At 47.4% G+C, this 25,720-nt stretch overlaps 1 protein-coding gene across 4 annotated transcripts in view; it reads right to left on the reverse strand.

The window, feature by feature from the left end:
- OTOF (otoferlin) overlaps positions 1-25,720 on the reverse strand; it is a 149,710-nt gene that overhangs the window by 92,128 nt on the left and 31,862 nt on the right. For 2 of the 4 annotated variants that reach the window (XM_072926214.1, XM_072926213.1), the window contains exon 5: positions 18,271-18,482. In XM_072926214.1, the coding sequence (XP_072782315.1) occupies positions 18,271-18,482 (212 nt within the window). Of the gene's footprint in view, positions 1-1,093; positions 1,124-4,372; positions 4,519-5,516; positions 5,538-6,024; positions 6,061-10,037; positions 10,074-13,618; positions 13,706-18,270; positions 18,483-25,720 lie in introns of those variants that run through there. The other 2 variants (XM_072926216.1, XM_072926215.1) reach the window with 2 other exon arrangements.

Raw genomic sequence — 25,720 nt, forward strand, 5'->3', positions numbered from 1 at the left:
GTGGGAATGAAGAGGAAGAGGATGGAGAGAAAACCAACTGGATCAGGTGGAAAAGTGGGAATGGAGAGGAAGAGGAGGAGGAGGAGGAGGATGGAGAACAAACCAAATGGATCAGGTGGAAAAGTGGGAATGAAGAGGAGGAGGATGGAGAGCAAAGCAACTGGATCAGGTGGAAAAGTGGGAATGAAGAGGAGGAGGAGGATGGAGAGCAAACCAACTGGATCAGCTGGGAAAAGTGGGAATGAGGATGAGGAGGATGGAGAGCAAACCAACCGGATCAGCTGGGAAAAATGGGAATGAAGAGGAGGAGGAGGAGGATGGAGAGCAAACCAAATGGATCAGCTGGGAAAAGTGGGAATGAGGATGAGGAGGAGGAGAAGGATGGAGAACAAACCGACTGGATCAGCTGGGAAAAGTGGGAATGAAGAGGAGGATGGAAAGCAAAGCAACTGGATCAGCTGGGAAAAGTGGGAATGAAGAGGAGGAGGAGGAGCAGGGAGAGCAAAGCAACTGGATCAGGTGGAAAAGTGGGAATGAAAAGGAGGATGGAGAGCAAACCAACCGGATCAGCTGGAAAAGTGGGAATGAAGAGGAAGATGAAGAACAAACCAACTGGATCAGCTGGGAAAAGTGGGAATGAGGATGAGGAGGATGGAGAGCAAACCAACTGGATCAGCTGGAAAAGTGGGAATGAAGAGGAGGAAGAGGATGGAGAGCAAACCGGCTGGATCAGCTGGAAAAGTGGGAATGAAGAGGAGGAGAAGGAGGAGGAAGATGGAGAACAAACCGGCTGGATCAGCTGGAAAAGTGGGAATGGGGATGAGGAGGATGGAGAGCAAACCAACCGGATCAGGTGGAAAAGTGGGAATGAAGAGGAAGAGGAGGAGGAGGAAGATGGAGAGAAAACCAACCGGATCAGCTGGAAAAGTGGGAATGAAGAGGAGGAGGAGGAGGATGGAGAGAAAACCAACCGGATCGGCTGGGAAAAGTAGGAATTAAGAGGAGGAGAAGGAAGATGGAGAGCAAACCAACCAGATCAGCTGGGAAAAGTGGGAATGAAGAGGAGGAGGAGGAGGAGGGAGATCAAACCTACTTGTGCTCCTTGGTCTTCTCCTTGCCTTTGCTGGAGCCGGTGGTGGAATATTGAGGGAATAAAAGGCAAACAAATTCAGTGCACTGGGGAATCAGGGAATCATGGAATGCTTTGGGTGGGAAAGGAGCTTTAAGATCCCTAATCCCACCTCTGCCACGGGCAGGGACACCTTCCACTATCCCAAAGTGCTCCAAACCTCAATGTCCAACCAGACCTTGGACATTCCCAGTGGTCCAGGGGCAGCCACAGCTGCTCTGGGAATTCCATCCCAACCCCTCCCTGCCCTCACGGGGAAAAATTCCTTCCCAATATTCCATCCAAACTTCCTCTCTCTCAGCTTGAAATGTAGGTGGGACACATCTCTCTGCAGCTCCTGCTTCCCTGTTTTCCTCCCCAGGTCCTTCTTCCCAGTTTTCTCCCTGGTCCTTTTCTCTGTTACCCTCTCAGATCCTCCTTCTCTATGTTTTCCTCCCTATTTTCCTCTCTGTTTTCCACCCCGGTCCTGCTTCTCTCTTTTCCTCCCAGTTTTCCTCCTGAGTCCTTCTTCCTTGTTTTTCTCCCTATTTTCCTCCCTAGTCCTTATTTCCTATTTATTTCCTTCCCTGATTTCCTCCCCAGTCCTTCTTCCCTATTTTTCTCTCAGTTTTCCTCCCCATTTTCCTTCCTGGCTCCCTTTCTCTGTTCTCCTCCCTATTTTTCTCCCTATTCCTTATTTCCTGTTTATTTCCCTCCCTGATTTCCTCCACAGTCCTTCTTCCCTATTTTCCTCTCTGTTTTCCACCCCGGCCCTGCTTCGCTCTTTTCCTCCCTGTTTTCCTTTCTGTTTTCCTCCCAGGTCCTGCTTCCTTGTTTTCTTCCCTATTTTTCTCCCTGTTTTCCTCCCTGGTCCTTCTTCTCTGTTTTCTTCCCTATTTTTCTCCTCATTCCTTCTTCCCTATTTATTTTCCTCCCTGATTTCCTCCCCAGTCATTCTTCCCTATTATTCTCCCCGTTTTCCTCCCTGTTTTCCTTCCCGACCCCCCCTTTCCTGTTTAATTCCCTATTTTTCTCCCTATTCCTTCTTCCCTATTTATTTTCCTCCCTGATTTCCTCCCCAGTCCTTCTTCCCTATTTTTCTCCCCATTTTCCTCCCTGTTTTCCTCCCCGCTCCCGCTTCTCTCCCCGTTTCCCTCCCCTCCTTCTCTCTCCCCCGTTAATTGCCCTCATTTTCCTGCAGCAATTAGGGAGGAAAAAGCAATTAAGCAGCTCGGGAAGTAATTAAGGAGGCTGGAGTTAATTACATCGGCTCCTCCGCCGGGCTGGGGACAAGGGACAGATTCCAGAGCCTGAAATTCCAGCTCCTTGCGCCCGAGCTGCTGGAAAACCATCCAGGAAAAAAATAAAATAGTGAAGTGTTGCTGGATTTTGGGTTTTGGGAGAATTCCAGAGGATCTCCAGGATAAAATGGGACATGGGTGGGAAACTGGGAAGAGCAGGGATCAGCTTGATTTGATCCAAGAATTCCTGGTTATTTCCCTGTCCCGACTCCTGCTCTGGGAGCAGAGTGGGAAAAAGAATTCCCCTGCCAGCCGAGCTCCTCCTGGGAGCATCAAACCCCAGCTCGGCGTTGGAAAAGCTGCCAGGAGAGGAATGAAACAATTCCAGGCCTGTCCTGGAGCTCAGGATCTGCTCCAGGTCCTGCTGGACACACTAGAGATGGGCAGGATCCCTGTGGGATCGCATCCCGCTGATCTCACCGGGTGGGATCCTTCCCTCCTTCCCTTCCCCATCCAAAGTGCCCTGGCTGGGCAGAGGGCGGGAATGTTCCCTGGAGTCAGGGTGGGATCCATCCTGGGGTGGGCAGAGGGTTGGGAATGTTCCCTGGAGTCAGGGTGGGATCCATCCCTGGGTGGGCAGAGGGTCAGGAATGTCCCATCCCTGGGTGGGCAGAGGTTCTGGGATATCCCATCCCTGGAATCCATTTCTGGGTGGGCAGAGGGTCAGGAATGTCCCATCCCTGGGTGGGCAGAGGGGCTGGAATGTTCCCTGGAGTCAGGGTGGGATCCATCCCTGGGTGGGCAGAGGGTCTGGAATGTTCCCTGGCATCAGGATGGGATCCATCCCTGGGGTGGGGAATATCCCATCCCTGGGATCCATCCCTGGGTGGGCACAGATTCCGGGATATCCCATCCCTGGGATCCATCCCTGGGTGGGCAGAGGGTTCTGGAATGTTCCCTGGAGTCAGGATGGGATCCATCCCTGGGGTGGGGAGTATCCCATCCCTGGGATCCATTCCTGGGTGGGCAGAGGGGTGGGAATGTTCCCTGGAGTCAGGGTGGGATCCATCCCTGGGTGCGCAGAGTGTTGGGAATGTCCCATCCCTGGAATGGGCAGAGGGTCTGGAATGTTCCCTGGAGTCAGGGTGGGATCCATCCCTGGGGTGGGGAATATCCCATCCCTGGGATCCATCTCTGGGTGCGCAGAGTGTTGGGAATGTCCCATCCCTGAGTGGAGAGAGGGTTGGGAATATCCCATCCCTGAGGGTCCATCCCTGGGTGGGCAGATGGTCTGGAATATTCCATCCCTGAGGATCTACCCCTGGGTGGGAAGAGGGTCGGGAATATCCCATCCCTGAGGATCTCTCCCTGGGTGGGAAGAGGGTCGGGAACGTCCCATCCCTGCGATCCATCCTTGGGAGAGGGGTCAGGGAAGTGCAAATCCTGCGTCCCTTCCTCTTCCTGGCGGGAAAACACGCCCTGGGTGAGGGATGCAGGAACGCAGCACATTCCAAGTGTGTCCCTCTTCTTCCTCTCTTTCCCTCCTCCTTCTCCAGGTGTCTCCTGCATCTCTTTCCCTCCTCCTTCTCCAGGTGTTTCCTGCATCTCTTTCCCTCCTCCTTCTCCAGGTGTTTCCTGCATCTCTTTCCCTCCTCCTTCTCCAGGTGTTTCCTGCATCTCTTTTCCCCTCCTGATTCCTGCACCCACTGCATTCCTGGCGCTCGGATCAGGGCGTCCGGGAGGGTGACAGCACTTCCTGAGGGATCCAGGATCCTTTTCCAAGGGCCTGCTGGAGCAGCCAATCCCAAATTTCTCCTCCCTTCCTTTCCTTTTCCCCAGTCCAAGTCTCCTGCCAAAGGTGACCACGGACTGGTGGGCACAGATGGAGAATTCCCATTTTTATCCCTCAAAAACGTCCGTTCAGAGCGTTTTTCCCGGGAAAATGGACTCATGGTCCTGCCCTGCTGCTGTTCCCAAGGGCTGGAGGGTGCCCCGGGAATCAGGGATCAGGGAATTCGGATACCTGAACGGCAACACCAGGTGTTTTTTCTCCTTCCCTTTGGCCTTGGATCTGCAATCCGAAGGAGCGATTCCATGAGTTGGGATCCAGGGATGGACTCGGATCCACCTTCTCTCCCCCAAACTCATCCACATGCACGGAGCAATCCAACAAAGCAATCCAGAGGTTCCAGAGGGAGAGATCCCTGTGCCCGGGATTCCCAAAGATCCTCGGGAATGGGGACAGAGGATTGATGGATGGATCCATGGATGGATGATGGATGGATGGATGGATGATGGATGGATGGATGGATGATGGATGGATCCATGGATGGATGATGGATGGATGATGGATGGATGGATGATGGATGATGGATGATGGATGGATGGATGATGGATGATGGATGATGGATGGATGGATGATGGATGATGGATGGATGATGGATGGATGATGGATGGATGGATGGATGGATGGATGACGGATGATGGATGGATGGATGGATGATGGATGGATGATGGATGGATGGATGGATGATGGATGGATGGATGGATGGATGGATGGATGGATGATGGATGGATGGATGATGGATGATGGATGGATGATGGATGGATGGATGGATGGATGATGGATGATGGATGGATGGATGATGGATGGATGATGGATGATGGATGGATGGATGATGGATGATGGATGGATGGATGATGGATGGATGGATGATGGATGGATGGATGGATGATGGATGATGGATGATGGATGGATCCATGGATGGATGGATGGATGGATGATGGATGATGGATGGATGGATGGATGGATGGATGATGGATGGATGGATGATGGATGGATGGATGATGGATGGATGGATGGATGGATGGATGGATGGATGGATGATGGATGGATGGATGATGGATGGATGATGGATGGATCCATAGAAGGAAGGAAGGATCCATGGATTGCTTGGAATAGAGAAAAACATGACTCCGGGAGCTCCTGCAGGAGCCCCTGACTGGAAAGGGATTTGTCCCTGCTGGGATTAGGAAGGACAGAGGGAATCCCAGGGGTGGGTGATCCCAGAAAAGGCCCTTTCCCTGGATCCAAACCCCCTGCAGGACCTGTTCCCATCCATGCACACACCATTCCCAAAGGGAAGCAGGGACACCACGTCCCATACCTGGGATCTTCCGGATCTTCGCTGTCAGGAGAAGACGGAGCCAGGAGGAGGAAGATGAGGAATTAAAAAATGTTCCCAACCGGACACGGCCCATGGGATCCTCAAATCCCAGGAATGGTTTGGGTGGGAGGGGACCTTGAGGATCATCCCATTCCAATCCTAACACCCTCCACTATCCCAAGGTGCTCCAGCCTGGCTGTGGACACTCCCAAGGATCCAAGGGTAGCCACAACTTCTCTGGGAATTCCAGCCCAACCCCTCCCCACCCTCCCAGCCAGGAATTCCTTACCAATATCCCCAAGTTTCCATTTCCCAGTGGGAAGCCATTCCCTGTGTCCCGGCCCTATAATTCCTGGTGTCACAGGGTGAGGCTGACCTGTATCCCAAATTCTGGGATTATGCTGTAGGATGTGGGTGCCTGGGATGGGCTGGAATGGAAGCAATCCCCCAAAATCCCAGATCCCACCCCCAAAATTTGGGATCCCTCCCACCAGGACATTTTTGGTACCTTGCCACTGCCTTGTATCCATCGTTAAACTTAATCCTGGGTGAGGCACCGGAGAAAAAAAGAAGGAAAAAAATCCAATTAAATCCCAGTGCCAGAATTCCTGAGGGAGCAGGGAGGGAATTCCAGCTGTGCCTCCAGCCCAGGGTGTTCCATTCCCCCTATTCCCGGGAAAAACCCGGCTGGAGGCCGGATCTGCGCTTCCAGCAGGAGAAACAGGAGCTGTGTCCAGCACTTCCAGCATTATCCATGGCTCCTGCTCCGTCTGGGAATCTCCTCCACCAGGATAGGCTGGGGGTGGTTTACATTCCCAAAATTCAGGAAAAATCTCCAGGTTCTGAAAGCTCTGCCCTGGGACTTGCAGCAGAAGCTGCTCCATTGGTTTGGACCTTTTCCTGATTCTCAGCATCCTCAGGATGCAACATTTTTCCAAGGAATTTAATGGTGCATGAAATTATTAATGTAATTTAATTAAGTTTAATGGAGGGGTTGGAAAAAAAGATGGAAAACCTTGATTGGGACTTTTTTTTCCCCAGGATGGAAAAGATCCCAAACTTCCTGTTCATCCTGGTGGTGGCACTGTGACATCCCAAAGATCCGTGCCCAAATGCCACGTGGATTTGGGAATTTTGGACCCTCCAAACTTATATGGACATGGATTAATTCCCCACTATCCCAAATTCCGGCCATTCCCAGCGCTGATCCGTGTCCCCAAGAGCCACATCCACATGGGGGTGGGGATGGGAATGGGGATGGGAACGGGGGTGGGAATGGGAATGGGGGTGGGAATGGGGTTGGAATGGGGATGGGAATGGGGGTGGGAGTGGGGGTGGGAGTGGGGGTGGGAGTGGGGAATGGGAAAGGGGATGGGGATGGGGATGGGGTTGGAATGGGGATGGGAATGGGGGTGGGAATGGGGGTGGGAATGGGGAATGGGGAATGGGAATGGGGATGGGGATGGGGTTGGAATGGGGATGGGAATGGGGAATGGGGAATGGGGAATGGGGAATGGGGAATGGGGATGGGAATGGGGAATGGGAATGGGGAATGGGGATGGGGATGGGAGTGGTAGTGGGGATGGGAAAGGGGATGAGAAAGGGGATGGGGAATGGGGTTGGAATGGGGGTGGGAATGGGGGTGGGAGTGGGGGTGGGAGTGGGGGTGGGAGTGGGAATGGGAATGGGAATGGGGGTGGGAATGGGGGTGGAATGGGAATGGGAATGGGGGTGGGAATGGGGGTGGGAGTGGGGGTGGGAGTGGGGAATGGGAAAAGGGGATGGGAAAGGGGATGGGAAAGGGGATGGGGATGGGGAATGGGAACGGGGATGGGAGTGGGAGTGGGGATGGCAGTGGGAAATGGGGGTGGGAATGGGGATGGGAAAGGGGATAGGGATGGGGATGGGGAATGGGAATGGGGGTGGGAGTGGGGGTGGGAGTGGGGATGGGGAATGGGGAATGGGAATGGGGATGGGGAATGGGGATGGGGATGGGAGTGGGAGTGGGGATGGGAAAGGGGATGGGGTTGGGGGTGGGAATGGGGTTGGAATGGGGATGGGAGTGGGAGTGGGAGTGGGAGTGGGAATGGGAGTGGGAATGGGGAATGGGGAATGGGGGGTGGGGAATGGGGATGGGAGTGGGAGTGGGAGTGGGAGTGGGAATGGGGGTGGGAAAGGGGGTGGGAATGGGGTTGGAATGGGGATGGAATGGGGATGGGAGTGGGGATGGGAATGGGGGTGGGAAAGGGGATGGGAAAGGGGATAGGGATGGGGAATGGGAAATGGGAATGGGAGTGGGAGTGGGGATGGGAATGGGCTTGGAATGGGGATGGGAATGGGGTTGGGAATGGGGATGGGAATGGGGGTGGGAATGGGGGTGGGAATGGGGAATGGGAAATGGGGATGGGAGTGGGAGTGGGGATGGGAGTGGGGGTGGGAGTGGGGAATGGGGAATGGGGAATGGGGAATGGGGAATGGGGAATGGGAATGGGGATGGGGATGGGAATGGGAGTGGGAATGGGGATGGGAATGGGAGTGGGAATGGGGATGGGAATGGGGGTGGGAGTGGGGAATGGGAAAGGGGATGGGAAAGGGGAGTGGGAAATGGGAAAGGGGATGGGAAAGGGGAATGGGAAAGGGGATGGGGATGTGGAATGGGGAATGGGGATGGGAATGGGGGATGGGAATGGGAATGGGAGTGGGGAATGGGAAAGCGGATGGGAGTGGGAATGGGGATGGGAATGGGGATGGGAAAGGGGATAGGGATGGGGAATGGGGAATGGGAATGGGGAATGGGGAATGGGAATGGGGAATGGGGATGGGAGTGGGGATGGGGATGGGGATGGGAAAGGGAATGGGGAATGGGGATGGGAATGGTAGTGGGGATGGGAAAGGGGATGGGAATGGGGGTGGGAATGGGGGTGGGAATGGGGATGGGAATGGGGAATGGGGAATGGGGAATGGGGAATCGGGAATGGGGGATGGGGAATGGGGAATGGGGAATGGGGATGGGGAATAGGGAATGGGGAATGGAATGGGAATGGGAGTGAGAATGGGAATGGGGAATGGGAGTGGGAATGGGGAATGGGAATGGAAGTGGGAATGGGGATGGAGACAGGAGTGGGGATGGGAGTGGGAATGGGGATGGAGACAGGAGTGGGGATGGGAGTGGGAATGGGGATGGGAAAGGGGATGGGGTTGGGGGTGGGAATGGGGTTGGAATGGGGATGGGAATAGGGGTGGGAATGGGGGTGGGAATGGGGGTTGGAATGGGGATGGGAATGGGAATTGGGAAATGGGGATGGGAATGGGAGTGGGGATGGGAGTGGGGATGGGAGTGGGAATGGGGGTGGGAATGGGGGTGGGAATGGGAATAGCAGTGAGAATGGGGATGGGAGTGGGAATGGGAACAGGGATGGGAACGGGGATGGGAACGGGGATGGGAGTGGGAATGGGAACGGGGATGGGAACAGGAATGGGAATGCCATGGGCAGCCTGTGGGGATTTTCCTCCCGAGTTCTCCCATGCCTGGCACAGATCCCAGCTTTGGAGCAGGTGCCAGAGGGATAATTAGCGACAGGCAGTCAGACAAGGCTCGGATCCGCCGGGACACGGAAGAAAAGCTTCCATCAATAATTCACCGGGAGCAGATTCCTTTCGACTCCGAGCTCTGTCCTGGCCATGAATATTTCAAGGGCAGCCCCTATCGGATGGTGCTTCCCGGGATCTCACTTTCCAGAGGGTTGGGAGCTGGGCTCAGACAGGTTTTTGGCAATTCCTGAGCTGCCTCTGGAAGTGCCCATCCCTCTTGACTTTTCCTGGGAATTTAAAGGGCGAGTCTATGTTGGCGCATAAATCATGGAATTGTAGAATCCAGGAATGGTTTGGGTAGGAAAGGGCTTTAAAGCTCATCCCATTCCATGGGCAGGGACACCTCCCACTGTCCCAGGTTCTCCAGCCTGGCCTTGGACACTCCCAGGGATCCAGGAGCAGCCACAGCTTCTCTGGGAATTCCATCCCAGACTCTCTCCACCCTCACAGGGAAGAGTTCCTTCCCAATATCGAATTTTTCCTGTTTTTCTTTTCTGTTTTCCTCACTGGAACACAAGTCCAGCTTTTTGAAGGATCCTGTCCTAATTCCAACATCCTTCCATTTCCTGGGATTTTTTTTTTTTAATCCAGGATGTATTTTTTTTTTTTTTTAGCTCTTTATTTCCCCATTCTGGATCCTTCCCTGTGATTTTGCTTTTCATGGATGTGTTTGGTTTAAGTTCCCAAGGGATCAAGGAGCCAAAGCCATTCCAGGGACGTGGCACATGGGGAGGCTCCACCTCCCATTCCTGGCTCCTTCATCCCTGGATTCTGTGTGGGATGAGCAGATTCCCAGGGATCCCCAGGGAAAAAATGAAATTTAACAGATGCAAGTCTTGATGTCTGGATTTAAGGAATTTTCTTTGGAAAGCGGAACTCTGTGGGTGGATCTGCCCTGGAAGAGGCAGGGGATATTCTGTGGGAATTTACCTGGAATGCTGATCTTCTTCTGCTTCTTCTCCAAGGCTTGGGAATTTACAGGGAGAGAGGAAAAATTCCGGCTGTGATGTGAGGATAAAGGGCTCTCCCATTGTTTTATAAACCAGGAAAAACTTGGGAACACTCCGGCACAGCAAAGCACTCCATGCACGGCTGGAATCCCGGGATCTCCCCATGCCACTTCCCGTTGTGTCCGCAGGATCCAGGCTTGTCCCAGACCGGATTTTGGGGGATATTTGGCCAATATTCCCCCTTTTCCAAGTGGTTCCCTCCTGCCTGACCTCCTTTTCCCACTCCCTCCTTTTCTTTGGGATGGATTTGCTCAAATCCCAAAGGAAAAGTGGGAATGGGCGGGTGCTGTACCCTGTGCCAGGATTCCTGGAAGGAGGAAAGGGGAATTCCCAGATCTTGGAAACCCTTAGGAAGCCCTGTCGTCATCCCAGTGATGGAAAACCATTCCCATCTTTTGGAAATCTGCAGGATTGCTTCATGGGGGGCGGTCTTGTTTGCACGGAAATTCCCCAATTTTGGGAAATTCCCAAACTCAGAGGTGTCCAGTGAAGGTGGAGAATTCCCTGTTTTCCCAAAGAACCAGCCTGGATCCAGCAGCGGCCAATGAGAAGCCGGATCTGCTTTCCCTGGGATCGGCAGCTCCGCAGGAGAATTCCCAAAATCCTTGATGTGGTTGCTCTGCTCCATGGGAATGGGACAAGGCTGTCCTGGATCTTCCTCTGCTTCCAGAGCTGCCAAAGTCCAGGATCTCCAGGCTCAACCCTCTCCAGGATGTCCGTGCCCAAATCCCGGGGGATTCTCCAGGTGGAAAAGGGGCTCCAAGCTGGGAGAGGGGTGGGAGGAAGGCAGAACAGGGGAGGGAATTCCTGGAATTTTGGGATTAATCATGGGAAAAGATGGAAGTGGAACCAGGTCCCCCTGCCCAGGAACAGATTTTGGATAAGGGATGGAATGCCAGGAAAAAAGGGGGAAAGGCTTTAAGCTGCCGAGGGATTTTGGGAAGGAATTCTTCCCTGGGAGGGTGGGGAGGGGGTGGGATGGAATTCCCAGAAAAGCTGTGGCTGCTCCTGGATCCCTGGGAGTGTCCAAGGCCAGGCTGGACATTGGGTTTGGAGCAGCCTGGGATAGAGGGAAGCGTCGGGATTGGAAAGGGATGAGCTTTAAGGTCCCTTCCCATCCAGAATATTCCATGGTTCCACAATTCCCTGTCTCCATGGCTGTGGACTGGGCTGGCCCATGGATCCTGAGGCTGCTGCTGGAACATTCCAGGGACAGGGAATTCCATGTTTCATCCCACTTTTCCTTGTGTATCCTTTTCCGCCCCCATCTCTGCACACAAACCTTCCGTTCATGTGGAAAACGGAATCCAAAGGGATCCCTGGGCTGGAGGAAGGACAATGGGAATGGGATTGGGAATGAGGATGAGGAAGGCCGAGACAGGGCCCAGCAGGAGCCCTTCCCATCCCACTGAAATTCCTGTCGGAAATGCAGGTCTGGAAACACCAAAATTCCTATTTTTACTCTTCCGATCCAAATTTTTCCCAGATCTGGGATCTGTAAGTGATGGAGAAGGAAAGACCTTCTAAAGGAACCGGGACATTTTTGTTCCCAAATGAATTTTAACCAAAACCCTTCCTTGAATTCCAAAGGATGGTTCGTATCCAAGTGCCTTTGGATTCTTCCCAAAAGCTGGAATATGGAACCTCTTACCTTTCTTTTCTTTTATTCCCACTGGGTTTTTTGGGGTTTTTTGGGGGTTTTTTTTGGTTTTTTGGGGTTTTTTTTTTTTGATTCCTGGTAAATCCCAGCACATGTTTGCTACAGCCCAAGCCAGGAATTCCTTGGAGCAAAATCCTCCAGGAATTCTCAGTGAAAACAGGGATAAAACCCCATGGACGCCCCCCTGAGACCTGGGAATTGTTTGGGATGGGGGATAAACCTTTCCCATCCCAGGGAATTCCTTGTATTTCCGGTATTCCCTGCTGCTTGTATGGATACCTCTATTCCTAAAATAGGGGATTTATCCCTAAAAACCTCGTTTAAATGGCTCGGCTTTGGGAATCTCCCTATCCCAATTTCATCCTGGCTCATCCCTGACTTCCATGAGGAAAGGCTGGGTGAATTCCTGCCCCTCCCAGCCAGGATTGATCCAGCCTGACCGGGAATGATGGGATGGATGATCCGGGATAATCCCGGACCCTGCCCTGATAGCCAACAGAATCCATGGCCCAGCCAGGGAAAAGGCGGGATGGGATGATGGGATAATGGGATCCATGGGATTGGATAGGGTCCATGGGATAGGATGGGATGGGGATGGGTTGGGATGGGGGCCATGGGATGGGATAACGGGATGGGATAGGATCGGATAATGGGATGGGGATTAGATGGGATGGGAAGGGTTGGGATCCATGGGATGGGATGGGGTCCATGGATGGGAAAATGGGATAATGGGATAATGGGATAATGGGATAATGGGATAATGGGATAATGGGATAATGGGATAATGGGATAACGGGATAGGATGGGATAATGGGATGGGGATTAGATGGGATGGGAAGGGTTGGGATCCATGGGATGGGATGGGGTCCATGGATGGGATAATGGGATAATGGGATAATGGGATAATGGGATAATGGGATAATGGGATAATGGGATAGGATGGGATAATGGGATGGGGATTAGATGGGATGGGAAGGGTTGGGATCCATGGGATGGGATGGGGTCCATGGATGGGATAATGGGATAATGGGATAATGGGATAATGGGATAATGGGATAATGGGATAATGGGATAATGGGATGGGATATGATGGGATAATGGGATGGGATATGATGGGACAATGGGATGGGAATGGGATGGGGATGGGATGGGATCCATGGGATTGGATGGGGTCCATGGGATTGGGATGGGATGAGATGAGATGAGGTCCATGAGATGGGGTCCATGGGATGGGATCCATGGGATGCAATAATGGGATAATGGGATGGGAAATTGGGATGGGGTGGAGATGGGATATTTTCCATTGGAAGGGACCCACAGGGATCACCTGGTCCAACCCCACCCTATCCAAGGCAGAGCCAGGGTCAAATCCTGTCACAATGAGCCCCTCCACATCCTTCCTGCCATCCCTTATCCCACAGGAATTGAGGAGCTTTTCCCAAAATGCTCCTTCCTGTGGCTGAGCTCCTCCTGGGACGATCCTTGGGATTTTACCTGAAATTCCCTTCTTTGGCTCCTTCCCAAAACTCTTTGGTCACTCTGAGAAAAACCACAGCAAACAAACTTCCATGCACACGCAGGGAGCTCATTCCCGTGGGAATGGCTGATCCTGGGATCTGGGAACAGGACATGGAGACAGAAGGGCACCTCAAAAGCACAGCAGTGTCCCAGCCTGTATCCCGATCTCCACCCGGAATCCCATTCCAAGGCTGCTTTTCTGGCTGTTCCATCACTTCTCCTCCCCACCAGCAGCCCAGGAATGGGAACTCAGGGACAATTCCTGTGGGAGATCCATCGGGAAAAGGCACGGAGCAGCACAGCACTGCAGAGCCTCTCCCTACCTCGTGTCCAGGGATCCCTGGCTCAGGGAATCCCCCTCTCCCAGGAGCTCATCCTCGCTGTGGAAATACAGCTCGTCCTCTTCCATCCTGGTGGGAACACCACAAACATCAGCCCGGCCCTTCCCGGGATTCAGCATTCCAAAATCGTGGAATCACTTTGGGTTGGGAAAGCTCTCCGAGTCCTACCACCCCCAGCACTGCCCAGGCCACCCCTGATCCATGTCCCCAAGGGACACATCCACAGGGATTTGAAATGCCACCGGGGATGGGGGCTCCAGTCCTTCCCTGTGCCAGGGATGGGCAGCCCTTTCCAGGAAGGAATTGTTCCCAGTATACACCCAGGACACGGCTCTGCGCACCCCACGCTCGGCAATTCCACAACTCTTCCTAAAATGGGGCAGCCATGGTTCCTCTGGGAATTCCAGCCCACACCCTGTCCACCCTCCCAGCCGGGAATTCCTGCCCAAGATCCCAAAATCCCAAGCTCCCTTTTCCCACTGGGAATTCCATTCCCTGGCTCCTGGCCCTCCAGCCCTTCCCCAAATTCCAGCTCTCCTGGAGCCCCTTTGGGATCGGGAAGGGGCTCTGAGCTCTCAATGCATCCCTGATTTTCTGCTTTCATCCCATAGAGCAGCATCCCACAGGATTCATCTGATGAGAAACCGGAAACCCCATCCCGGAGCCATCCCAGCAGTATCCTCCAATTCCCTGGAATCCCAGACTGGTTTAGGTGGGAAGCAACCTTAAATCCCATCCAGTCCCACCTCTGCCAGGGGCAGGGACACTTTAAAATATCCCAGGTTGCTCCAAACCCCATCCAACCTTTCCTTGGACACTTCCATGAGGGATTGGAGCATCCATTGTTCTCCTTGCATCCCGAAATTCCAGTGGCACAGGCAGGACTCGGATATCCCGTCCCAGCCAGCCTGATCCCTGTCCTGGTTTGCAAGATTTGTGTTCTATTTCCATCTTTCAGATGTGGGTGGGGCAGTTCTGTTCATTTTCTTTATCTCTTTCACAACCCATCGTCCCTCCAGGAGATATCTTATGTTAATGGGCCATAATTATTAATTATCTTCTGATCATGGGTCATTGATTATTAATTATCTTCTGTTCATGGGCCATTAATTATTAATTATCTCCTGTTCATGGGCCACTGAGTGTCCCTGCATGGCTGAGAAAATTCCATCATCCCACAGGGAGAGGCTCTGCCCAGAGGAACAGCCAAGAAATTCCTACCTGGATACAATCTGAGATTTTGGGATACCACAGCAGCCTTTGCCCCACTGCATTCCCAGAGGAGCAGCTTTCTCCCCACTGCATTCCCAGAGGAGCAGCTTTCTTCCTTCCCCACTGCATTCCCAGAGGAGCAGCTTTCTCCCCACTGCATTCCCAGAGGAGCAGCTTTCTTCCTTCCCCACTGCATTCCCAGAGGAGCCCAGGCCCATCTCCCCCAGCCCTGGAGCTCCAGAGGAAAACTCCCCCCTTGTGCAGGATCCTGCTCCAGCAGAAGCACAGCTGGCACTGCAGGAGGGCTGAGCCACCCTGGGATGGGGCTGCTGCCACCTCCCTGCCCCACAGCCTGCCAGGTTCTGACTGCCAGTGTTGGGTTTTGTTTGTTTGTACTATTGCATTTGTATTTTTAATTTTCCTAATAAATAACTGTTACTCCCGCTCCCATATCTTTTCCTGAAAGCCCCTTAATTTCCAAATTATAATAATTCAGAGGGAGGGAATTTTTCCATTTTCCATTTTCCATTTCAGGGGAGGCTCCTGCCTTCCTCAGCTGACACCTGGCTTCTCAAATCCCCTTTTTTCACACCTCCTCTTCCAGCTGTGCCATTCCTGCCTCCCTGCCCGGATTTCACCTTTTCAATCCATCGCCACATTCCCGCTCCGCCTCATCCCGGCTCGCTGAGCCAGGAAATTAAACGATACCACACTTAAATTTGTTTCAAATTTCCCTGGATTCAGCCCAATTCCCACAGTTAATGAACTGTCTTGGAGGGATGTGAACAATTAACGAGATATTCTCCGATCAGTGGGGGAAAAGCAGTTTTTCCCTTTTTTTGGCCGCAATAAAGTGCTAATCCCAGATGGAATGTGGGCCAAAATGGGATTTCCCCTGAGCGGGGGAAGTGGGATGGAAGGAGCAGCTGATTCACAGAGCTCTGGTTGGATTCACATCTCCAGGCTGGGCTCCTGCGTGGATTTAGGGATTTGGCAGCGCTGGGGAATGTTTGGACTCGGTGCTCTCAGAGGGATTTTCCAGCCGGAAGCGTTCTGATATTCCGGGATTTGGGAATATTTCCCTCCCTTATCCCTCACCACGGAAGTGGTGGATCCGTGAGGAGCAGACAGGGAATGTGGTGTTCCTGAGAGAACGTGGGTGACACCAGGACCCAGCTCCACCTTCGCTGTCCACCCCTCCCACTTCCAGAGTCTCCCTTCCATCTCCGTCTCATTCCTGAAGAATTCCAGCATCTTCAGAGCTTTGATGTCCCCCCATTCCAACTGTTCCTTTTTCCAATGGATTCAAGAACTCCCGGAGTGGGAACTCATGGACAAAGCCCCTCCTGGACAGCACAACTCCAAAAACTGTGAAAAGCTGCCTGAAAAGCCTCCTTAGCATTCCATGAATCCCCTCGTGGCTGGAAGCCACCTGGATGCCACCCTCACCTGGAGCTGTTCCATGGATCCACCAGCGAGCCCTGACCTCTTTCCAGACCTTCCATCCCCTCGGCATCAGGATGGAATGACACTTTCCCTCCAAGCTTTTCAATCCTGGAAGTTCAGCTCTGTCCCAGAGCACCAGAAGCTGCTGTGGCCACCTGGATCCCACCATCACCTGGGAATGTTCCATGGATCCACCAGTGAGCCCTGACCCCCTTCCAGACCCTTCATCCCCTTTGGGATCAGGATGGAATGACACTTTCCCGCAAACTTTTAAATCCTGGAAGTTCAGCTCTGTCCCAGAGCACCAGGACCTGCTGGAGGTCACCTGGATCCCACCCTCATCTGGGAATGTTCCATGGATCCACCAGTGAGCCCTGACCCCCTTCCAGAACTTCCATCCCCTCAGGATCAGGATGGAATGACACTTTCCCTCCATGTGCTACAATCCTGGAAGTCCAGATCTGTCCCAGAGCACCAGAAGCTGCTGGAGGCCACCTGGATCCCACCCTCACCTGGAGCTGCTCCATGGATCCACCAGTGAGCCCTGACCCTCATCCAGACCTTTCATCCCCTCGGGATCAGGATGGAATGACACTTTCTCTCCAAGCTTTTCAATCCTGGAAGTTCAGCTCTGTCCCAGAGCACCAGGACCTGCTGGAGGCCACCTGGGTCCCACCCTTACCTGGAGATGTTCCATGGATCCACCAGTGAGCCCTGACCTCCATCCAGACCTTCCATCCCCTCAGGATCAGGATGGAATGATGGTTCCTGTCCATGTGCTACAACCCTGGGAAGTTCAGCTCTCTCCAGGTGTGGTGGAGCATCAAGACCTGCTGGAGGCCACCTGGGTCCCACCCTCACCTGGAAATGTTCCATGGATCCACCAGTGAGCCCTGACCTCCTTCCAGAACTTTCATCTCCTTGGGATCAGGATGGAATGACACTTTCTCTCCAAGCTTTTAAATCCTGGAAGTTCAGCTCTGTTCCAGAGCACCAGAAGCTGCTGGAGGCCACCTGGATCCCACCCTCACCTGGAGATGTTCCATGGATCCACCAGTGAGCCCTGACCTTCATCCAGACCTTTTGGGATGAGGATGGAATGATTCTTCCTGTCCATGTGCTACAATCCTGGAAGTTCAGCTCTCTCCAGGTGTGGTGGAGCACCAGGAGCTGCTGGAGGCCACCTGGATCCCACCCTCACCTGGAGCTGTTCCATGGATGCATCAGTGAGCCCTGACCTTTCAGCCCCTCGGGATGAGGATGGAATGATTCTTCCTGCCCATGTGCTACAATCCTGGAAGTTCAGCTCTGTCCCAGAGCACCAGGACCTGCTGGAGGCCACCGGGGTCCCACCCTCACCTGGAGATGTTCCATGGATCCACCAGTGAGCCCTGACCACTTTCCAGACCTTCCATCCCCTCAAGATCAGGATGGAATGACACTTTCCCTCCAAGCTTTTCAATCCTGGAAGTTCAGCTCTGTCCCAGAGCACCAGAAGCTGCTGGAGCACACCTGGATCCCACCCTCACCTGGAGATGTTCCATGGATCCACCAGTGAACCCTGACCTTCCATCCCCTCGGGATCAGGATGGAATGATTCTTCCTGTCCATGTGCTACAATCCTGGAAGTTCAGCTCTGTTCCAGAGCACCAAGACCTGCTGGAGGCCACCTGGATGTCACCCTCACCTGGAGCTGTTCCATGGATCCACCAGTGAGCCCTGACCCCTTTCCAGACCTTTTATCTCCTCAGGATCAGGATGGAATGACACTTTCCCTCCAAACTTTTCAATCCTGGAAGTTCAGCTCTGTTCCAGAGCACCAGAAGCTGCTGGAGGCCACCTGGATCCTACCTCATCTGGAGCTGCTCCATGGATCCTCCAAGGGCAGGAGATGCCCCTTGGAGCAGCTCCTGACATTCCAAACCCTCCCAATCCCCCCACAATCCCACATCCACGATCTCCATGTCCCCTTGTACCTCCTGAAGCTCCTCTCCGAGGGTTGCTGGTTGGATTTCCCAGGAGGAACGTCGGAACCGTGCCGGTGGCCGGACAGGAGACCATCGGTCTCCAAGGAATATGTCCCATCTCCCTCCGAGTGCTCGCTGGGGGTCTCCAGGAACTCCTTGTCACTCCAGGTGCCCACCGTCCCACCCAGAGCCTGGTAGCGGATCTCGATGGAGATGCTGGTCTGAAAGACACGGAGATGCCCTCAGCGCTTGTGGAATATCCCGGGAAATCCAAAATCTGGGAAGAGCATCGGCCCTTGGGGGTTCCAGCCTCGCCGGTCCCAAAGTTCCTCCGTTCCTGGATGAGGAACCTCCGCTCCTTTTCTTCTGCCAAGGTGGGGATTAAATGGGAGATGGAATTTTGGGCTGGGACTCAGATTTTTATCGGTTTTAATCTCAGATGTTTATCATCTATCTCAGACATTTATCAGTTTTTATCTCAGACATTTATCAGTTATCTCAGATATTATCAGTTTTTATCTCTGACATTTATCAGTTTTCTCAGATGTTTATCAGTTTTTATCTCAGACGTTTATCGGGTTTTATCTCAGACGTTTATCGGTTTTTATCTCTGACGTTTATCAGTTTTTATCTCAGAAATTATTCGTTTTTATATCTGATGTTTATCAGTTTTTATCTCAGAGATTTATCAGTTTTTATATCTGATGTTTATCAGTTTTATATCTGACATTTATCAGTTTTTATCTCTGACGTTTATCAGTTTTTATCTCAGACGTTTATCAGTTACCCCAGATGTTTATCCAATTTTATATCTGACGTTTATCAGTTTTTATCTACCTGAGATGTTTATCAGTTATCTCAGACGTTTATCAGTTTTTATCTCAGACATTTATCCAATTTTATATCTGACGTTTATCAGTTTTTATATCTGACATTTATCAGTTTTTATCTCTGACGTTTATCAGTTTTATCTCCAACGTTCATCACTTGTTATCTCTGACGTTTATCAGTTTTTATCTCTGACGTTTATCGGTTTTTATCTATCTCAGATATTTATCAGTTTTTATCTCAGACGTTTATCAGTTTTTATCTCTGACGTTTATCAGTTTTTACCTCTGACATTTATCATTTTTTATCTCAGACGTTTATCAGTTTTTATCTCAGACATTTATCAGTTTTTATCTCTGACACTTATCGGTTTTTATCTCAGATGTTTATCAGTTTTTATCTCAGACGTTTATCACATTTTATCTCTGACATTTATCACATTTTATTTCTGATGTTTATCAGTTTTTATCTCAGATGTTTATCAGTTTTTATCTCTGACGTTTATCGGTTTTTATCTATCTCAGATGTTCATCCGTTTTTATCTCTGATGTTCATCCATTTTTATCTCAGACGTTCATCAGTTTTTATCTCAGACATTTATCCATTTTTATATCTGATGTTTATCAGTTTTTATATCTGACAATTATCAGTTTTTATCTCTGACGTTTATCAGTTTTTATCTCAGATGTTTATCAGTTTTTATCTCAGATGTTTATCAGTTATCTCAGACGCTTATCGGTTTTTATCTCAGACATTTATCAGTTTTTATCTCAGACGTTTATCAGTTTTTATATCTGACGTTTATCACATTTTATCTCCAACATTCATCACTTGTTATCTCAGACATTTATCAGTTTTTATCTCAGATGTTTATCGGTTTTTATCTCTGACGTTTATCAGTTTTTATCTACCTGAGATGTTTATCAGTTTTTATCTCAGACATTTATCGGTTTTTATCTCTGACGTTTATCAGTTTTTATTTATCTCAGACGTTTATCAGTTATCTCAGACATTTATCAGTTATCTCAGATGTTCATCTGTTTTTATATCAGACGTTTATTGGTTTTTATCTCAGATGTTTATCAGTTATCTCAGACGTTTATCAATTTTTATCTCAGACGTTTATCGGTTTTTATCTCAGACATTTATCGATTTTTATCTCAGATGTTTATCAATTTTTATCTCAGATGTTTATCGGTTTTTATCTCAGACATTATCTGTTTTTATATCTGACGTTTATCGGTTTTTATCTCAGACGTTTATCAGTTTTTATCTCAGATGTTTATCGGTTTTTATCTCAGATGTTTATCAGTTTTTATCTCAGATGTTTATTGGTTTTTATATCTGACACTTATCAGTTTTTATCTCTGACATTTATCAGTTTTTATCTCAGATGTTTATCAGTTATCTCAGATGTTTATCACATTTAATTTCTGACGTTTATCAGTTTCTATCTCTGACGTTTATTGGTTTCTATCTCTGACGTTTATCAGTTTCTATCTTTTTTCCTTAAAATCTTTTTTCCTCACTAAAATATTTCCTTTTTTCTCCGTAAAATCTTTTTTTCTCCCTAAAATATTTCAATTTTTTTCCTCCTTAAAACCTTTTTTTTCTCCCTAAAACATTTCCTTTTTTCCCCCTAAAATCTTCTATTTTTTCACCTTAAAATATTTTTACCCCTAAAATATTTCCTTTTTTCTCCCTAAAATATTTCAATTTTTCACCTTAAAATCTTTTTTCCTCCCTAAAATATTTCATTTTTTTCTCCTAAAAAATCTCTTTTGAAAATCCATCAGCGGCTGCCGAGATAAAAGCACAAGAAAAAAGCAATTTTCCACCTCCACTCTGCTTCCATGGAGAAATTATCTGTAATTTTCGCTTCAAAAGCAACGGGTTTTAGATAAAAAACAAAAAAAAAAAAAGATAAAAAGAAGAAAAAAAAGAGAAAGAGAAAGAGAAAGAAAGGGGGGAAAAAGATAGAAAAAAAAGAGAAAATGCTTCATTTTTTAAAAAATATTTTATATAAAAATTAAAAATATATAAAATATATATATTTTTTAATATTTTTAATTTATATATTTATATTTACATTTACAGTATATTTATATTTATATTTATATTTATATTTATATTTATATCTATATTTATATTTATATTTATATTTATATTTATATTTATATTTATATCTATAACTATATTTATATTTATATTTATATTTACATTTCTATTTCTATTTCTATTTCTATTTCTATTTATATTTATATTTATATTTATACTTATACTTATATTTACATTTACATTTATATTTATAATTTATAATTTATGTTTATATTTATAATTTATATTTATAATTTATATTTATATTTATCTTTATATTTATCTTTATATTTATCTTTATATTTATATTTATATTTATATTTATATTTATATTTATATTTATATTTATATTTATATTTATATTTATATTTATATTTATATTTATATCTATATTTATATTTATATCTATATTTATATTTATATTTATATTTATATTTATATTTATATTTATATTTATATTTGTATTTATATTTATATTTATATTTATATTATTTTTAATAATTTTATTTATATTTCTATATTTTTAATATTTTTAATATTTTTATTTATATATTTATATTTATATCTTTATATTATAAAAACAATATTTTTATATTTTAAAAAATGTTTAAGAGGAGATGCACATGTGACAACCAAAGGGTGACTCAGTGCAGCCCTGGGGGAAGGTTTTAATTGATTAAACTTTTTTTTTTCCATCTGATTTTTCAATTATTTATCTTATTTTTCATTTTTTTAACCATAATTTTCAATCTTACTTTTAAATTATTTACTGTTTTCAATTTTTAATCTTATTTTTCAATCTTACTTTTAAATTATTTACTGTTTTCAATTTTTAATTTTATTTTTCAGTCTTGTTTTTTGATTATTTATTTTTCAATCTTGTTTTTTAATTATTTATTTTTCAATTTTTAATCTTATTTTTCAATCAAAACCTTCCCCTCAATCCCAGCTCTGGGGGAAGGTTTTGATTGATTAATCTTTTTATTTTTTATCTGATTTTTCAATTATTTATCTTCTTTTTCAATTTTTTAATCTTATTTTTTAATCTTACTTTTAAATTATTTACTGTTTTCAATTTTTTTAAATTTTATTTTTCAATCTTGCTTTTTGATTATTTATTTTTCAATTTTTTAATCTTATTTTTCAATCTTACTTTTAAATTATTTACTGTTTTCAATTTTTAATTTTTATTTTTCAACCTTGTTTTTTGATTATTTATTTTTCAATTTTTTAATCTTATTTTTCAATCAAAACCTTCCCCCCCACTCAGCTCTGGGGGAAGGTTTTGATTGATTAATCTTTATTTTTCCATCTGATTTTTCAATTATTTATCTTATTTTTCAATTTTTTAAATCTTATTTTTCAATCTTACTTTTAAATTATTTACTGTTTTTAATTTTTAATTTTATTTTTCAATCTTACTTTTAAATTATTTACTGTTTTCAATTTTTAATTTTATTTTTTAATCTTGTTTTTTGATTATTTATTTTTCAATTTTTAATCTTATTTTTCAATCAAAACCTTCCCCCCCAATCCCAGCTCTGGGGGAAGGTTTTAACTGATTTATCTTATTTTTTCAATCTTATTTTCCAATTAATTCTCTTATTTATCAAGTTTCTATCTTATTTTTTAATCAAAACCTTCCCCCCCAAATATCTGAGGGAGGTTTTGATTGATTTATCTTTTTATTTTTTGTTAAAAAAAAGAATCTGAGTCAATCACACCTAATTTTCCACCCAAAGCTATTGGAGAATGTAAAAAAAAACCCCAAAAAACCCCAAAAAAACCCACAAAAAACCAGAAAAAATCCCAAAAAAACCCCCAAAAAACCCACAAAAAACCTGAAAAAAACCCCAAAAAACCCCAAAAAAAACCCCAAAAAAAACCCCAAAAAACCAGAAAAAAACCCAAAAAACCCCCAAAAAACCAGAAAAAATCCCAAAAAAAACCCCAAAAAACCCACAAAAAACCAGAAAAAAATCCCAAAAAAACCCAAAAAAAACCCCCAAAAAACCAGAAAAAAACCCCCAAAAAAACCCCAAAAAAACCCAAAAAACCAGAAAAAAACCCCAAAAAACCAGAAAAAAACCAGAAAAAAACCCAAAAAAAACCCCAAAAAAACCCCAAAAAACCAGAAAAAATCCCAAAAAAACCCCAAAAAAAACCCCAAAAAACCAGAAAAAAACCCAAATAAAACCCCCAAAAAAACAGAAAAAAACCCAAAAAACCCCCAAAAAACCCACAAAAAACCCACAAAAAACCAGAAAAAATCCCAAAAAAAACCCAAAAAAACCCCCCAAAAACCAGAAAAAACCCCAAAAAAACCCCAAAAAACCCCACAAAAAACCAGAAAAAATCCCAAAAAAACCCCCAAAAAACCAGAAAAAATCCCCAAAAAAACCCCCAAAAAACCAGAAGAAAACCCAAAATACCGCCAAAAAAAACCCCAAAAAAACCTCAAAAATCCAGAAAAAATCCAAAAATAACCCAAAAAAACCCCCAAAAAACCAGAAAAAAACCCCAAAAAACCCCAAAAAAACCCCAAAAAAAACCCCAAAAAACCAGAAAAAATCCCAAAAAACCCCAAAAAAACTCTCCAAAAAACCAGAAAAAATCCCAAAAAAACCCCAAAAAACCCCCCAAAAAACCAGAAAAAAAACCAAAAAACCCCAAAAAACCCCCCAAAAAAACAGAAAAAATCCCCAAAAAACCCCAAAAATCCCCCCAAAAAAACAGAAAAATCCCCAAAAAAAACCCCAAAAAACCCCCAAAAAACCAGAAAAAACCCCAAAAAATCCAAAAAATCCCCCAAAAAACCAGAAAAAAACCAAAAAAAACCCCCAAAAAATCCCAAAAAAATCCCAAAAAATCCCAAAAAAATCTAAAAATGAGGAAGAAAACCGAGATCACAGTTCCAATGTTCATTTTTTCCACATTTTCAGATTCTGGGGGTTAAAATCTCCTTTTTCCAGTTAGATTTAGGAGTTAAAAAATCCTTTCAAGGCAGGAAAATTCGGGATGCGACAACGTGAAATGTGTGGGATGAGTGGGATCAAACCTTGGAATGGCAATTAGGGGCCGTGGGCTGGAAAAATTCCCACTGGGAATAACAAATTCCCGCTGGAATGGGAGAGAAGACGAAGAAGGAGAAATTTTGATTTTTCCTGGGGATTTTAAATTGATTTTTTACGGATTTTTTTTCCTGCTGCTTGAGGATTCTCTGGGAATTCCAGCCCAGCCAGGAATTCCTTCCCAAAATCCCAAAATCCCAACTCCCCTTTCCCACTGGGAATTCCATTCCCTGGCTCCTGCCCCTCCAGCCCTTCCCCAAATTCCAGCTCTCCTTTCCCTCTGGAAAAGGCTCCAAGGATTCCCTGGATCCTTCCCTGATCCAGGGGAACATTCCCGGCTCTCCCAGCCTGGCACTGGATCCATCCCCATCCTGATTCCTCCTGGAGAAGGAATTTTGGGATCCAGGGGCTTCACTGGGAATTTGGGACTCCAGGAAGGATCTCCCTTAACTTTTCCATCCCTGAATTCCATAAAAATCCCTCCAGATGGATCCTGAGTGTCCTTGATCCCAGAATCCCGGAATGGTTTGGGATGGGATCCATGGACCTTCAATCCCATCCCAGGGACACTTCCCACGATCCCGGGGTGATCCAAACCCACCCTTGGACATTCCCAGGGATTCTCTGGGAATTCCAGCCCAGCCAGGAATTCCTGCCCCAGATCCCAAAATCCCAACTCCCCTTTCCCACTGGGAATTCCATTCCCTGGCTCCTGCCCCTCCAGCCCTTCCCCAAATTCCAGCTCTCCTGGAGCCCCTTTGGGATCGGGAAGCGGCTCCAAGGATTCCCTGGATCACTCCCTGATCCAGGGGAACATTCCCGGCTCTCCCATCCTGGCATTGGATCCATCCCCATCCCGATTCCTCCTGGAGAAGGAATTTTGGGATCCAGGGGCTTCACTGGGAATTTGGGACTCCAGGAAGGGTCTCCCTTCCCTTTTCCATCCCCAAATTCCATAAAATCCCTCAGGATGGATCCTGAGTGTCCTTGATCCCAGAATCCCGGAATGGTTTGGGATGGGATCCATGGAGCTCCAATCCCATCCCAGGGACACTTCCCAGGATCCCGGGGTGATCCAAATCCACCCTTGGACATTCCCAGGGATCCAGGGATTCTCTGGGAATTCCAGCCCAGCCGGGAATTCCTGCCCCATATCCCAAAATCCCAACTCCCCTTTCCCGCTGGGAATTCCATTCCCTGGCTCCTGCCCCTCCAGCCCTTCCCCAAATTCCAGCTCTCCTGGAGCCCCTTTGGCATCGGGAAGCGGCTCCAAGGATTCCCTGGATCCTTCCCTGATCCAGGGGAACATTCCCGGCTCTCCCAGCCTGGCATTGGATCCATCCCCATCCCGATTCCTCCTGGAGAAGGAATTTTGGGATCCAGGAGCTTCACTGGGAATTCGGGACTCCAGGAAGGGTCTCCCTTCACTTTTCCATCCCCAAATTCCATAAAATCCCTCAGGA

The sequence above is a fragment of the Taeniopygia guttata genome, chromosome 3 (genome assembly GCF_048771995.1).
Source record: "Taeniopygia guttata chromosome 3, bTaeGut7.mat, whole genome shotgun sequence".
Taxonomy (NCBI): Eukaryota; Metazoa; Chordata; class Aves; order Passeriformes; family Estrildidae; genus Taeniopygia; species Taeniopygia guttata.